Source organism: Schistocerca cancellata, chromosome 8 (assembly GCF_023864275.1).
Source record: "Schistocerca cancellata isolate TAMUIC-IGC-003103 chromosome 8, iqSchCanc2.1, whole genome shotgun sequence".
NCBI classification, from domain to species: domain Eukaryota; kingdom Metazoa; phylum Arthropoda; class Insecta; order Orthoptera; family Acrididae; genus Schistocerca; species Schistocerca cancellata.
Genome location: NC_064633.1, coordinates 575838791 through 575855847, shown reverse-complemented (window position 1 = coordinate 575855847; position 17057 = coordinate 575838791). Strand labels below are relative to the sequence as shown.

At 40.7% G+C, this 17057-nt stretch overlaps 1 protein-coding gene across 1 annotated transcript in view; it reads right to left on the bottom strand.

Annotated features, from left to right (window-relative positions):
* The window catches only part of LOC126095764 (transient-receptor-potential-like protein), a 191057-nt gene that overhangs the window by 73369 nt on the left and 100631 nt on the right, over positions 1–17057 (bottom strand). The window contains exons 13-15 of the mRNA XM_049910569.1: positions 16232–16427; positions 15981–16148; positions 10579–10804 (exon numbers count right to left, since the gene is read on the bottom strand). Of these exons, the coding sequence (XP_049766526.1) occupies positions 10579–10804; positions 15981–16148; positions 16232–16427 (590 nt within the window). The remainder of the gene's footprint in view (positions 1–10578; positions 10805–15980; positions 16149–16231; positions 16428–17057) is intronic.

Below are 17057 nucleotides of genomic sequence, written 5' to 3'. Positions count from 1 at the left end.
GTCATTTGAGAATATTACATGTTGGGTTTCACATAGTAAAATCACTGCTGAGTGCTCAAAATCCACAAATAAATGCAGACTCTTTGGGTTTCTGTTGTCCAAGTTTTTGGAATTGATGTTGATTGGAATGGAGTACGTCATTCTGTTCAAGACATCTACAGTCTGGAAGCCACCTTACAGTGTGTGTCATAGGGCACTTCTGGTAAGACAATATTTTCCTTCCTTTCCATGTTCCAGTAGTGAATGGTGCTCAGGAAGATTGATTGTCAGTAAACCTCAATAAACTCTTCTCTGTCACTGGAGTTTGTTGAGCATCTCCACAATGCTCATGTGGCAACTTTATGGTTCCATGAGCAAATATGCCACTCTTTGATGGATCTTCCCTATCTCTTTTACTAATATAATTTGGTAAGGGTGCCAGACTGATGATTAATATTAAAAAATTGGCTGAACAAGTGTTTCATAAGTCATTTCTATGATGGATGAACTACATCGTCTCAATGAATATCAGCTTAGCATCTGCTTTCTCTGCAGTTTTTTGTTATGTGAGCATTCAACTTCAGGTCATTCTTGATTGTTATTCCTGGGTATGATACAGGAACTGATGTTTCCAATGATTTGTTCTCGATGATGTAACCAAACAGCAGTGAGTCTCTTTGCCTATTTATAAACAGCATCATACATTTATTTACATTTAGGGCCCTAACCATCAGTGGAAGAAATGGAGAAGTCTTCTGTTGAAGTTATTAGGGAATACATTCCAAGAGGATTTGGGCAGTATGTTACTTCCTCCTAAATACATTTTGTAATATGACCATGCCAAGAAAATCAGAAGCATGTTTGCTCCTTAGAAGTTTAACAACAATCAGTCTTTTCATGTTCCATTTGCCTACAGAACATGGATGCCAATGTAACATGGAAGGGAGGAAAAGATAGTGGTGTTAGAATTATCCTCTGCTGCATTCACTGTAATGTGGCTTGTGGAGTAAAGATGTCAAGCAGAATTATGTCCTCCATGTCAACTGCCATTCCTTACACCAGTCGCCAGTCACCTGCAGTTTCTCCTGTCTTTCAATACAGTCTTTTGGTGTAAATTCACAACAGAAAAGAATAGTGGAGTATACTCAAAATTATTCTTATGTTTGCTCTATTAAGAATGACGCGATGGATTTTATTTGCAAAGAAGTCCTGAATTCAGTCACGAGATTGATATGATACTTCATAACTTCTTGATTTGTTCACTAAATGACAGCACAGAACTATATTGAATATTTTCAAGAAGTCAAGTAAAACGTCATCAACTTGGGTTCCTTTACCTTTGGAATTCTGGATCTCACATACAAATAATTCAAACTGAGTTTTGGATGATATCTGTTAGAAGAAAACATGTTGATTATTATAGAGCAGATTTTTGTCCTCCTTAAAAATCATTCATGCATGAGCCTAAAACTTTTTCCACAGTTCTACAACAGATTTACATCCCTGATAAAGGTCTACAATTATAGGCATCTATCTGGAACCCTTCTTGAAAGTGGGAATAGCATGCACTTTTTTTCCAATTTTAGGTACCCTTTGTTGCTCCAGTCATCTACGATAAAGTACTGCTAGAAGGGAGCAAGTTCATTTGCATAACCTCTGTAGAATCTGTCAGGTATTTCATCTACTCCAGACACATTGTAGTTGAATTTCTATTCTGCAATCACTTATCTGTATAACTATCATTCTGATGTTTGTGTAATGACTGAAAGGAGTAACAGTATTATGATGATCTGCATTGAAACAATTATAGAAGAACACATTTTGTATTTCAGTCATCTCTCTGTCATCCACTGTTTTTGTGCCAGTATGATCATTGAGTGTCGTTGAGATCTGAGTAAATATTTTTGGTCCACTTACTAACTTTATGCAAGACCAGTTTTTTTTTTTTTTTTTTTTTTTTTTTTTTTTTTTTTTTTTTTTTTTTTTTTTTTTTTTTTTTTTTTTTTTGTTGTCAGATTGGTTGACAAAATTTTACATTTGAGTTTGTAGAAACTTCTCACAGTGCTTTTGTTAGACTTATTTTGGCTGCATTCAGTTAATGTCTGTCATCTAGGCTTTGACTTCTCTTAAATCTGTGACTAAACCCTCTTTGCATTTTTCTGACACGATTATTGCACAATGGTGGGTCTTCTCATATCCTTCCAATCCTGCTAGGCGTGCATTGGTCTAAGGTGAATTGTTCAGTACTTTTTATTTTTATTGATTTGTGCTGCACATCTTTGTTCTCAGAGTGGAAGTCTACTCAGATACTCTGCAATTTGTATTTGCCACCTTTGCTAAGCAACAATATTTTGCTATCTTGCTTAATGTTCCTTGCAACATTATTAGTCATCAGTGCCATCATACCCTTATGATCACTGAAGTGCTCCTCTCCTTTAATTAATAGGAGATGTTTGGGCCAGTTGGTTACTAGGTCTAAGACATTGCCCTCATGAATATATTGTCTATCTCTTCTTGAAGTAATTTTCAGACAAGACATTCAGAGTAATCACATACAAATCCCTGTCTCTGGCTCCAGTTTAAATCACATGACTCTCCCATTCTAAAATTGTAGTCTCACCCTATTACAGTAGCAAGAGTAGGAAACTTACAATCTTTTCCAAGTTCTCTCTGAAATGTTCTATCACTTCAGACCATGGGGGAGGCAGTCTACTACCATGTTTGATACATCTTTGATCTTATGTTCACTTAAATCATTTCACATTTGGATGTGTAATAAACTCACTAGTTGTTAAAGAGTTCCTTACTGCAATAAATACATTTCATGATTGGCATCTACTATATTCTCGTGATATATTTTAATATGAATTTAGGAGTTGATTACTATTCCCTTTCAAATTACTTTCTGTTCCTAATACTGTGTGGGCGTTATTACCTTTAGTAAACAGTTTTAATTCTGGGTCCTTTACGTTTGATGCCCCTGCAATTTACTAGAAAGGGCAATTAAAAAGTTTCCATTTGAGGGCATTGCAGCAATGTATATACAACATAGTGCGACTCTGAAGTGGGTATATAAGCACTAACTTATAGGAAAGGGACTAGTGTGACATTCTTGTATGAGTGTTGAAACTTTAATAGTGGCAACTATTTATTTACAGCTCATACAAAATAGATAAGTGTTTCATTGCATATAACCCATTGCCAGTGATGTGGAAGTCGTAGGATACTCCTAGCAGTGCCAGTTGTGTTGACGGTTTGAGCGGCGTGGTCTATTGCCCGACGAATTTGTAGCAGTTCTGAGGTGAAGGCCATGAAATGTTTCCTTTAGTTTAGAAATCGAGTTGAACTTACGAGGGCTTAATTCAGGAGAGTGCAGTAGGTGGTATAGCACATAGCACCCTGATCAGTCAAACAAATCAGTAACAGCTAGCACTGTACATGCTTGAGCATTGTCCTGCAAGATGATGGTCAGGTCCTGTGGAAAGTGTCATCACTTCTGTCTCTAAGCTGGTTGTAGGTTGTGTTCCAAAAATGAACAGCATAGAGACAGAAGTGATAACACTTTCTGCAGGACCTGACCATCATTTTGCAGCACGTACAGTGCAAACTGTTACTTATTTGTTTGACTGATGGGGCTGCTGTGTGCTATACCACCTGCTGCACTCCCGTGACTTAAGCACTCATGAGTTCAACTCAGTTTCTGAACTGAAGGAAACATTTCACGGCATTTGCTTCAGAACTGCTACCAATACGTCAGGCAATAGACCGCACTGCTCGAACTGTCAACACAGCTGGCACTGCTAAGAGTATCCTATGACTTCCACATCGCTGGCAATGGGTTATACATAATGCTGGTGACTGCTTTGAAGGTCAGTTAAACTTTGAAACCCGTATTTATTATGCCTACAGCTGATGCAGCTCCATTACTCTGCAACATCTGCTGTGGTAACAAGGGAGCTATGATCACCCAACTGGCATTATCTTTCTTCCATGAAACCAAATGACGCCAGTCACTTCCTGGTATCCATACGCCAGACTGCCTTTATAGCATCACTGCCTGCAGCTCTCCGGCATTCTGAAGCTGAGTACGAACCGACTGTGAATCCAAATGACATTGACAAATCTCTTATACTGCACAGCTGGACCAGGACCACACCAGCTCAACCACCAATTGTGACCATGACAAATTTCAGCCTCGGAGAGCAAACTGTTTTGTTTACGATGTGATGTAAGATCTCTTAATGCTATACAGGTAGGAAAATGTGGGCTTCCTAGATCATCGTAGCTGTGCACACCATTTTCTGGTGCTCTCTGACAATAGCTGAAACGAAATCTAACAGATTGTGGGCAAATATTCTGAATGGTGGTTGAAAAGTGTTACTTTCAAAATTAATTTCATTGTATGCAAGATGAATTATGTTATGTATGCAAACGTGCTTCAAATTTCTTAAATCACTGAGCATTTGATTGCCATTTAAAGCTTCACACTTTGAGGGCCAGCCAGCCACATAGAAGAATTTCAAGTCCAGAAGACTATACATTTATGTAATTAATTAAAATTTTTCTGGTACATTTGTGTGATGTATATTAAAGTGTAACACATGCAAGAAAGACCAACATTATGTGTGAAACCTTAGCTTTTTGTGTAGGTACACTACGTATATTAATTTAAATAATTAACTTTTTCTATTTGTGTATTCGCACAACTAAATAGTAATGTTGCTATTGGCTGACTACATCACATGTCCTATGCTCTGAATATCTGCAATCATCGGCTGACAAGATCATGTGACATGAGCTATGACTGGATTACTAAAGCGCATTGCAAACTCGATTTCAGTGCTTTTGAAACTAATGTGCTGTGTTTGGTGGAATTCAAATATATATAATACAAAAGTATGCAGCATATTGTAATAGGAAAATATGCAGTGTACGTATTGCTGCACTTCAAAGATCTTTCCGAAACACTTTTTTTTTTGCTTGGTTTTGTTTTCTAAAGTGCCGAAAAGTTCTGTGCTGGTGAAGAAAACCTTAACCATTCAAAGGATAGATAAGTTTTATGGATCCAAGGGGAAGTATACTATCATTTAACACAGAAAAAGTGTATTTTTAATCAGGAAATCCAGGAAAAATCGGGAATCTTTTTCCTTATCCGTATATACACCCTGTTTCTCTCACAGCTTTGTGAAACTATATTCAAAGAATGTAAATTCTTCTCATAGATCAGGACAATCTCTTACATTCTTTTCATGGAGAATATGTTTCTTGTTGTTCATGTTTTCTTGTTTGCTTTCTTGTAAAGATAAACTTCCATGGTTAAAGGCTACCTGGACACTTTCTTATTTTTGTGTGTACCATTTCATCATGGAATAATTTAGTCAGCAACGAGGATAAATTTTTCATGCCACTTGTGTCCTCAGAGCTTTGTTCCTTCTTTCTGTGTTCAACCAGATAGCCCTTTTCTCTGTGCATTTGTGTGCATCCACGAGTTGGATGGCATTCTGTCAGTTGCTCTTTCCCCCTGGCTTTTTCTGCACCAGAACTTCAGCTTCTGCGACTTGTCCGCTTTGGGGGAGAAGCTCCTGCATGCTACATCTGGGACATCAAGGCTTCTGCTTCGTGATCAGCATTCCTGCACACCTCAGAGCTCCTCTGACGGTGCCTCGCCCATTCCGATGATCTCCTGGCACAGACTGCCTTGCGCACCTGCCACGTGTTGCCACACCACTAACCCCACTGCTGATTTTTGATATGGCCTTGGACTTTTGGCTGTCTTCCTGGCTGCACTGGACCTCTCATCTGCAATTGTGCTCTCCAGTGCTGCTCTCCTGCCCTCCTCAGGCCCCACGGCCCGACCTCTGCCCACTTGGCATCTCACATTCTCGCATCCTGTGCTACCCCCTCAGAATCATCTGCTACAGCAGTCTGTGGCATGGTGCCATGGACCCTACAGCCCCGGCATCCACAGCTCTTGTGTCCACAGCTCCAGTGTCTGCAGCTCCAGTTCCTCCTGACTTTGCACCTCCAACCACAGCATTCCCAGCACCCCTGACTGTGGCTCCTCTGCCCGCTACAGCACTTCCTGATGCGGCACCTACACCTGATGTGGCCTGTTTGCCTGACATGGCACCTCCATCCAACATGGCACTGCTGTCCGATGCAGTGCCCTCACCTGATGTGCTGCCCTTGTGCAATGTGGCACCTCCACATGACACAGCACCTATAATTAGTGCACTTGCAGTACTCTCGCTGCCATGACAGTAGCCATCACTGCCCCTTGAACGTCCTTCCTTGGGGCTCTCTGTGCTGCCTTGCAGATTTCCCTGGATCCTCTGTACATCACTTGTGGAAGTTTAGCCACAAAGCTTGGCCAGGCCTATATTGCCACCTTCAGCGGCACCTCTTGATGGTAGCTGTGCAGGTCTTTTGTTTTTCCAGGCCTCCTCCTGGACACCCTTTGTCTGCTTGTTGCGGCACTCCTTGTGGCCTTGCTCCAATGTGGCACCTCCACGTGACACAGCACCTATAATTCTTGCACTTGCAGTACTCTCGCTGCCATGACAGTAGCCATCGCTACCCCTTGAACATCCTTCCTTGGGGCTCTCTGTGCTGCCTTGCAGATTTCCCTGGGTCCTCTGTACATCACTTGTGGAAGTTTAGCCACAAAGCTTGGCCAGGCCTATATTGCCACCTTCAGCGGCACCTCTTGATGGTAGCTGTGCAGGTCTTTTTTTTTTTTTCAGGCCTCCTTTTTCAGGCCTTCTCCTGGACACCCTTTGTCTGCTTGTTGCTGCACTCCTTGTGGCCCTGCTCCAAGCACCTCCCACCACCTGCTACAGTGCGCCCAGTACACTCGCTGCTGGCCCTGGCACCATCTTCCAAGCCCACTGCCAGCCTACCTCCGTGTCCTGTGCCCATTGCTGATCCTCAGCTCTCTACTCCTGCCCTTGGACACCTGCTTTCTCTCCTGCCCTGGGATTTCTTCCCAACAGGCACCTTCAAGGCGCATCATGTGCCCTCATCTCAATGATGCACTGCTGCATCCGGCCCTAGTTGTGGCTCAGGCTATCTCCTCCGTCCTGTGTCTTCTCTTTGCCAGCACTCCTTTTCGCCATTCCATTTCTCTCAGCTGCCTGTGCTGTGTCCTCCATAGGGAGGAGGAGTATCGTGTCTGTGTTCGTCACCTCTGCCAAGGCCACCATGTACTCATCAGTATAGTTTTCCTATCTCCGTCTGAAAGGATGAGGAGTGTAGTGTATGGCTGGTGCCCAGTGACGCAGCACACACGCCACATAACATTGCCCTGTGGGTTGCTGCCCTGCCAGACACCTGCAGCCAATGCAGTTCCGCAGCAGTGTGGCTTCCACTGCAGTAACGAGGACACTGCAATCATTGGACACAGCTGACACTATCTCGTATCTGTGAAGCCATGTGACACCAGCCACTTCCTGGTACCTATGCACTAGGTGGCCTATAAAGATTGCTGCCTGCAGCTGTTCACAGTCTGATGCAGATTCTGAAGGTGAGTCTGAAACGACCATGAATCCGAGTGACATTGATGAGTCTCCTATACCGCGCACAAGGGCCAGGACTATGCCAGTGCAACCATCGATTGTGACCGTGATCAATTTTGACCTTGCTGATTAACCTGTATTGGCAGACTGTCTGCTTTCTATTGCACCTTTGTGGATCTTATTCAGATAGTAATAATTCTTCTTCTAGATCAGGATGATATCTTATGTTCTTTTCAAGGATAATCTGTTTTCTTGTTGTTCGTGTTTTCTTGTTTCATTTCTTGTCAAAATAAACTTCCATTGTTAAATGCTATCTGGGAACCTTCCTGTTTTTTGTGTAGGCTATTCCATCACAGTGTACTTTAGTCCCTTTGTCCCAAGAAGTTCAAGAACCAGCCATCTGTTGAAAAGGTGATGCTCACCCTATTATTTGATTACTCAAGTGGGAGACACTCAAGCACCCACCCTATTATGCTGATTTCTACCCATGCAACTGTCATGCCTTCAGTCCCTTAAAAGAGGCGTTGAAGGGTCAATGATTACTGTTGAATGAGAATGTGCAGCAGGCTGTTACAGATTTCTTCTCCAGTAGGACATGGTATTTCACCAAATGGGTACCTTCAACTTGTTACATTGGTGGAATGATTGCTTCAATTCTCACAGCGATTTTACTTGATTGGCATACCAATTCTGGACTGTACAGCCTTTGAAGGGAAGTTTTTTGATTGCCCCTTATAATATCACAGTAATATTTTCTGTTTATGATGTACAGTGATCAAAGTTCTTCTCTGAGAGTAATGTGGCAGATCCACCTTCTTTTTGTCAGACAATTCAGTATTGACCCTAAAGAGGGCTTCCTATAACCTAAAAATCACCATGTGCACACCACACACTTTCAGCTACCTAAATAGTACCTTTGTTTGTGTAGTCCATATCTGACCTTACAATTATCCATCCGATAATGAAGATAAAGAAGTTTGCATCTGAGATTGTTGTACAATTGTCTGAGCCTTTTGATCAGACCTCCCACTTGGCTCCAGACCAGAGTTTCACTACAATTCTGGGTACAGTGCTGTAAATAACGAACCATATGCTGTAAATAATGAGCCGTAGTTACACCACAAGTGTGATGATAGCTGCTTTTACCAGTCAAACTAGCTGTCTAAAGGACCGGAGGATTACTTCAGAATCCATGCAGTTGACATCATTTGTGCCATCATGAGCTATGATTTGCAGCTGGATGCATACTGTACATTGTGTTCAGTAGCTACCAGCAGAGCCTCCACATCTCAAACGGTGCCTCCCAGCAAACTTACTGAGTGCACATGGACCTCCTTTCTCCGGTGTGCCTGCTATTTTCCTCATGGTCTCCGTAGCCCCACTAATGTTGGAGCTCACAACAGCCAATATACACAACTTCTGCTCTTGTCTTGACCGGACAGGGTCATTAGACAGTGTCCAAACATGTGAGGCGCCCTGTGATGACTCTGATATGTTCCTATTACTAAGGTGTAAGAGGCAAGTGTGTGACCAGGTCCCACATTTGCCTTATGCCCAAAGATATGTAAACTCACCAGTGACTGCCACACACCCCAAGTAAGGACAAACAGGTCAGATGTTGTGTATTGGAAGACACAGTGACATTGAGATTTTCAGCACCATCAGAGGCATAACAGCTTCCATCCATGGTGTCCTAACATATGGTTTCAAATATTTTATTGAATAAACATGTGCATGCTACCTTATTCATATCCAAAGTGTTTCTGTGAGGACAATGCAAGCTTCGAGAGATTACTGAGAAGTTCAAATGTATAAATTTTAGTTAGGAAACCCTGATCTAAAAATGAATGAGTCAAAAGTCATTAGAGAAAATATGAAATTTTCATATTTTTCTACTGTTGAATTGATGAAAGTTGAGTAGATACAATTTTGTAGTAATTTTATTTATCAGCTCAACTCCCACACCATGAAATATTCATAATATTTGTTCAATGTGAAGTCCCCCAGCTTCTAAGCCGTCATGAAATCATTGCTCATAGTTCTGTTCCTTGAACAATGTCATAAGCAGCAAGAATTTGTGCAAAGAAATGCTCTTCAGTCTTGAAAAGTGTCTCAAACTTAAGATATTTCATATACCTGTACAAGAGAAAATCTAGTGGAGGCAGATCATTTGGAAGAGCTGGTCACAAACATGACATATTATTCTTATCAACCTTTCAGGAAACATCAGATGCAAGTATTTATGAGGATGATACTTGAAGTGAGACAACGCTTTGTCATATTGCAAACACATGTATTCAATATTGAAACCACATACATTCACAACATCAAACCATCTCTAGTGCAGTAGTGGAACTCCCTGTCCCTCATAATGTGTGCCTACAATGTTGTCAACTATAGTCATAATTGAGTAATTTATTGAATCCTGCAAGCAGCATTTTATAGCCTCTTGTATTCCACTGGATGACTTATCTTACAACAGGAAATAATTAATGGGAAGTGCCCTCCACTCACCTCACAATGTTTACAGACAAAAGTTTCTTTTCTCAAATGGATAAACTTGCACTTTTCCATTGTCCCTGGAAGTTAGAATCATCATAACCATGGAAAACTCATGTACACATGATGTCCCTCCTAAGGATCGTCAGGTGCATTTTCTTTGGTGTTTTGCTAGATATTTGCAGTTTTGTTATGCAGTGTTTACCTGGTGTCAGCCCAAACAGATATTGCTCATTACATATTTCATGCAAAGTCTACTTTCAACATAAAGTACCATTTTGTTTCCCATTACAAACAAAATTATTTTTAAAACAAAATTTTACATGACTATTTGATGGGGAGCCCCCAAATTAGTCTTGTGCGATGTTTGTTTTATTGATATGTAGTAATGGGGACAGTAAAACCTGCAGGTCACGGTAACAATCAGTGCAAGCCACAGTGGTATGCCTGATGACTCTGAGGAGGGATGCTTTGTGTAAGCTCTCTGACCAAATTTTCAGATGAGAATTTAGTTTTACCATTTTTCTCCTGTAGAGCAATTGTACAAACATATGCAAGTAAAAATGTTTACATAATGATACTTTACCTTTCTCTCTTGTGTCAGCGCTAGTGACATCCATTCCATTCTTTCGGAAGACTTCAAGCATCTGGCATTTCATTGCAGAAATTTCTCCTTTAACTTCATTAATATCATCCTCTGTGACAGGATTTTCTTCAGCATGCCTGTGCATAGCAGACACATATCTCCAAACAAGTGATCGCATTACAGCTGTGTAGCGGTAATCACGTTCCTTCTCTTTTCGTTCCTTGCGCTGAAATGTAAATAGCATATGAAGACAACTGAAACACCATGGTAATGTTATTGTCACTCATATTGATAATGCTGATGTTCCTGTTATATGCAGTATAATGATAGTGTGTTTATTGCCTGAGTTGATTTTTTTTCCATTCTGTTTGTTATCAGCATGTCACATTTATATTCATATTATGTGCACAGGCTAGCACATATCCTGAAGTATGATTGGGTGTTTCACTCCCATTTGCAGTTAGGAGTATGCTAGTGTAATTTGGGACATGCATCAGTACAGAATTTGTACACACATTTAGAGAACAACAGAATTAAGATTAAAGCTGTATTTATCCATAACAGTAATTTAGTGTGTTGTCAGACAATGTACACTCATGCTCATAAATTAAGGATAATTGCAGCATGTGGTGCCACACAATGTGACACTAGCATGTGGTGCCACGCAATGTGACACTAGCATGTGGTGCCACGCAATGTGACACTGCACAAAACTGGCACTAATAGCATAGGCACATAGGGAACACACACAACACAGTTCTGTAAATCCACAGTATTGGTGATAAGTTTGAGAAAACTGTCCCGAAACACACGTGCTACAAAATGCCACTGTTTCCTGTCCATGTGCCCTGACATCAATATGGGATATGATCACCATGCACACATACACAAGCCACACAACGGGTTGGCATACTCTGGATCAGGTGTTCAAGCAGCTGCTGGGGTGTAGCCTCCCATTCTTGCACCAGTGCCTGTCAGAGCTCCTGAAGTGTTGTAGGGGTTTGAAGACGTGCAGTTATACGTCGACCTGAAGTGTTGTAGGGGTTTGAAGACGTGCAGTTATATGTCGACCAAGAGCATCCCAGACGTGCTCGATGGGGTTTAGGTCTGGAGAACAGGCAGGCCACTCTTTCACCTGATATCTTCTATCTCAAGGTACTCCTCCACGATGGCAGCTCGGTGGGGCTGTGTGTTATAATCCATCAGGAGGAAGGTGGGACACACTGCACCCCCGAAAAGGCGGACATACTGGTGCAAAATTACATCTCGACACACCTGACCTATTACAGTTCCTCTGTCAAAGACATGTAGGGGTGTACATGCACCAATCATAGTCCAACCCCACACCATAAACTATGACCTCCATACAGGTCCCTTTTAAGGACATTAAGGGGTTGGTATCTGGTTCCTGGTTCATGCCAGTTGAAAACCCAGCAAGTATCGCTGTTCAGACTATACCTGGACTCGTCCGTGAATGTGGGACCATTGTTCCAATGACCATGTACTGTGTTCTTGACACCAAGCTTTATGGGCTCTCCTGTGATCAGGGGTCAGTGGAATGCACCTTGCAGGTCTCCGGGTGAATAAACCATGTCTGTTCAGTCGTCTGTAGACTGTGTGTATGGAGACAACTGTTCCAGTAGCTGCAGTAGGGTCCCGAGTAAGGCTATCTGCAGTACTCTGTGGCCGTCTGCAAGCACTGACGGTGAGATATCGGTTTTCTTGTGGTGTTGTACACTGTGGACATCCTGTACTGTAGTGCCTGGATACGTTTCCTGCTGGAATCATTGCCATAATTTTGAGATTACACTTTGTGTCTCATGGAGGGCCTGTGCTACGACCTGCTGTGTTTGACCAGCCTCCAGTCGCTCTAGTATTCTACCCCCCATAACATCATAAATATGTGTTCTTTGAGCCATTTTTAACACAGTCACCATGAGCACCTCTGAAAACGTCTGCACACTTACTCATTGCACTGTACTCTGACATGCACCAACACACCTGTGAATATGTGGACTGTTGCCAGCACCACCGTGCGACGACCAGAGGTCAAATGCACCGCGTGGTCATACCCCGAGGTGATTTAAACCCACAAACCACCCACCAAAGCGTTGTTTCACCATGTATCAGCAGTATCCTTAATTTATGAGCATGAGTACAGATAGAAAAATGAGTTAATAAATTGAATTAATTTTCTATTTGTGAATCAGAGTGTTAATAGCAGAGGGCTTGGCAACAGCAAGAGTATTACTAAGCAGAACTATTCCAATTAATAACAGTAGCATCATTAAGTGAGAAATACCGCTTTTGTATAATGTCTATCCTGACAAAATGGATAACTCTGAACATTTTAGGGATTTATTGTATTCAGAAGTGCACAAATATTGAAAAGGACTGAAATTTTGTCAATGAGAGAATCAGGAGTATGGACATTAAAGCACTGGCAGTGTACAAATGCAAATAGAATCTTCATAGACTTCTCGCCACATCATTTTGCAGTGTACATGATAATTTCAGAAAGTGTATTACTCCCCTTCCGTCTTTTGGGAAGTGCCTCTGTCTTGCAGTCTATCTCCATATATAGCCATTATCAGTGGTAGACATTTAAAATCCTCATAATAGCTGCTCCGCAAGCATTTAACTACTTCCCAGTGTCTATGTGGCTGTCACCTTGCACTAGTTGTCACAACTCTGCCTGTTGTTACTCCCATGTAATTAGGTTGGAAGCTGCTCTGAAATCAAAACCCCTATCATGGTTAATGATATTTGGTGTCACATTTATTTCAATTTCCTACTGTCCAGAAACCACTTCCTGGACAGATAATGAACATCTTCATGAAATCATATGCTTACTCTTCCATTAATATGTGCTCAGTCAGTGCCAGTTTATGTTTCCGGTTGAGTCTTATGTCTTACAGAGATAGGTGGAAGAGCATATTCGGTTCTTGTCAAGGGTATGAACTCTCATCACCAAAACTTGTCCAAAACTGACAACACAGAGCAAATAGTGACAGTTCTAAATGATACAACTTAAAATTGCCACAAGGCATTGTGAAGCATTTTAAATCGGAGGCACCAGTGCCATATTATTTATATGCTCTACCAAAAATGAACAAGGATGTACCTTGAAGTCCTACAGCTATTTCCATTGGGTAACCAACATAGGCACTAGCAAAATATATAACCCTCAAGATAGATACCCATGTAGGTTACTGTACAACCTTATAACTGTGTAATGAATAGTGTAATGAATGGGCTAAATAAAATGTTTGACTGGCTTCAAATTTCATTAGCATCATTTGCATTCAGGTCTCAGCCACACACCTGTTACATTGCACAGTTTCTCTCCTGATATGTCCAGGAAATTAGTTAAATTGTGCGCATGATATGAGTGGTGCAAAGTAATAGTCCTTGACACAGTGTGGCTATACTTAACTAAATAAAACATTTATTTTACACATTTGTATGAATTAGGAGTGCAACAAGACAATGATAGGCTTTGTGTATTATCAATAGTTCAGCACTTATAGTTGCAATTCTATAATTTAAATTTTTTGTTTGTGTCTTTTCATGAGATAATCACAAGACTGTTTAAAAACTAAGAAAAATATTGGAATTCCACAACATCATGCAAGGATTTATGAGTCTTCAACTTCACATTGTAGTTAAGAGTTCACAAAATCTAGTGCAGGTATTTTGCCTATGTACTCAAGCATTTGCATACATATTATGAGTCCCTAGATCAGTCTCACAAAATTTTTTAAACTCTTTCAAAAGCAACTTATACTCTGTACTTCCACTGACCATCAGAGACCCTAAGTCAGAAAAAAATGAGCATATGGCATTGGTGGCCGGGAGACCCCATGCGGGGCGGTTTGGCTGCTGTTCCACAAGTTCTTTAACGCCACTACAGCGACTTGCGAGTAAATGAGGATGAAAGACACACAACACCCAGTCATCTCGAGGCAGAGAAAATCCCTGACCCCGCCGGGAATCAAACCCGGGACCCCGTACGCGGGAAGCTAGAACACTACCGCAAGGCCACGAGCCGCGGACCCCTAAGTCAGAGATGCACAGACAGTGGCCACCGGGCTACATGTGATGTGCCATTGATCTGATTGCGGCCTGCCACTCAAGTGGGTTCTTGTGGAGATTACTAAGTGGCATATTCCAGCAGGTTTACATTTATAAAACAAATGATGTAAACTACTTGTACACCCTCTCCCCCCATCCCTACCCCATCCCAGTGGGGGCTTTGCGGTCCATGGTTCTAGCAAGTCTGTACATCCCTATCCTAACTCGTCTAGCACATGCAACAGACTGCCAGGTTGCCAGATCTTATACCATCAGATTTTTGTTTATGGAGTTGGATGTAGTCTGAGGTCTACAAATTAGAGGTAAGTACGCTAGATGTAATGGTTGGTTGCATCATGGACACTGCTGCCCTCATTAAGGAATGTGCAGAGGCACTCAGACAATCACACAACATGTTTTGCAAAGAGTGCACAAATGCATTGAAGTTGACTATCAGATATTCAAACATTTATGTAATGTGATATGTATGATTACGTTTAGAGGTGATTGTGTTAGAAACAGTTGTAAATGTATAAACATGACGGTATATTGAATAAAACAGAAAATAAATAACAATGTAACTTAAATGTGTTCTATCACAGAAACCATCAGAACAGGGCATATGCCCATGTAATGATTTTTGCTTCAAATGATTGTAACTGCCATGTGCCCTGAACATTGCCCTTTTCTTCTGGAATACCATGTATAAGATGACAGAGCCATTATTTTTCCAAAGATAGGACTAGAAAGTGCCTGAAATCTTGTTGAAGGAACCATACTGTCAATCAGCTGAACTGATTAACAGAACCTTTGTAAACATAAATCAGGCAGGTGACACAGACTCAGTTCTGCTGTCCCAAAATATCAGTCCAATTTTTTGCCACTGCTTTATTTATTTGCTTTGCATTTTCTGTACCTAATTTTAGACAGTTGCATTAGCATGAAAGCCATATTGTCCTTATCACTGATTGCTGCTGAGACATGTTAGCACATGTATTCATGAACATACTGAGTTTCCCCGCACTGAACAGTGTTGACTTCTGGAGCTCCAGTGTGTAAGAATTACTACACTTATCAATCATGTGTAACTGATTTCCAGAATGAGATTTTCACTCTGCAGCGGAGTGTGCGCTGATATGAAGGAATCTGCCAGGAAGTTTCATGTGTAACTGATATTGCATGCATATGTGATGATTAAGGCTTTCTCTTCATGCAATAATACTAAACACATATAACAAAATTGTCACAAACACATAATGTATTAGTATACCATGATTGACGCTGTATTATTTTTGGATGTGAATTGTGGAATTTTAAATTTACCTTACCTTTGATGACATTCTACGAAGCTTGTCCCTTTTGCGCAGCCCAAGTAACTTAAAAATGAGTTTTGGTGTGGGTAGTATATTGAATGGTGGTGGTAGTGTAGCACTTTCTTCAAAATAGCTCATCCAGAGCCGAGTACGGGCAAATTTCCATTCCGTGTCAGAGTGCTCCTGCAAAATAATAAATAGTCACTATTTGTGTTATTTTTCTGACAATTAATTTGATCTGACAAAAACAGAAAATGGGTACTCACATCTATCATAGCATATGAATTGGACATCATAGCTATGAGGAGGTTCAGTAAGACAATCACATTGATCACCGAGTATGAACCAAACATTAGCAGTCCCCAGAATCGAGTATATGTTTTGATTCCTGTTAGTTCGAAGCTGTCCAGTCCAATCATGCCAAAGCTGGCCCAGAAGAGTGACTGTGATGATTCAAATAAGCTGCAAAAGTATGTTAATTTTAGTTCTTTGGTGAAATACATAATACTGAATGTTAAATTGACATAAAATTTGCATTTGTTTTTCTTCTGTTGATAATTTCTGTGTAAAATTGTGTTTAATGTATGTGTAAAGAAAATCTGTATAGACAGTAATTATAAACATTAATGAAGTATGTGTGCTGTATCTATGTCTGAATCTGAACTAACTAGTATGAAACATAAGAGTACATCGTAGAAGTGGTAGAAATTATTATTACAACTTGATTATAGTGAAAATGGCTCTGCGTGCCAACTGAAGACAAGAAGTATTGTTATGAGAAGTTAGTGTTAAAGATCAGTATCAATAATGATTGCCACATTGTATATGGAGACAAGAAACAGAAAGTGGCAAAAACTGAGTGGAACAATATATACCTTGGAGCAAAAAGCATTAATTAAAAATGTCAGAATGAAGAAAATTGGATTTTAGGATTTTCCTTGAAAAATTGTAACAAAGTCTCAAGAAAAAAAACTATTTTGTCAGTGTGTAAAACCACTCTGAAGAAAACAGGATATAGAGCATTTCAAGAAACTTGGAAAAGCCTACTATCAGTTATCATGAATGATATTACCAGGAGACAAGAAATTGCAT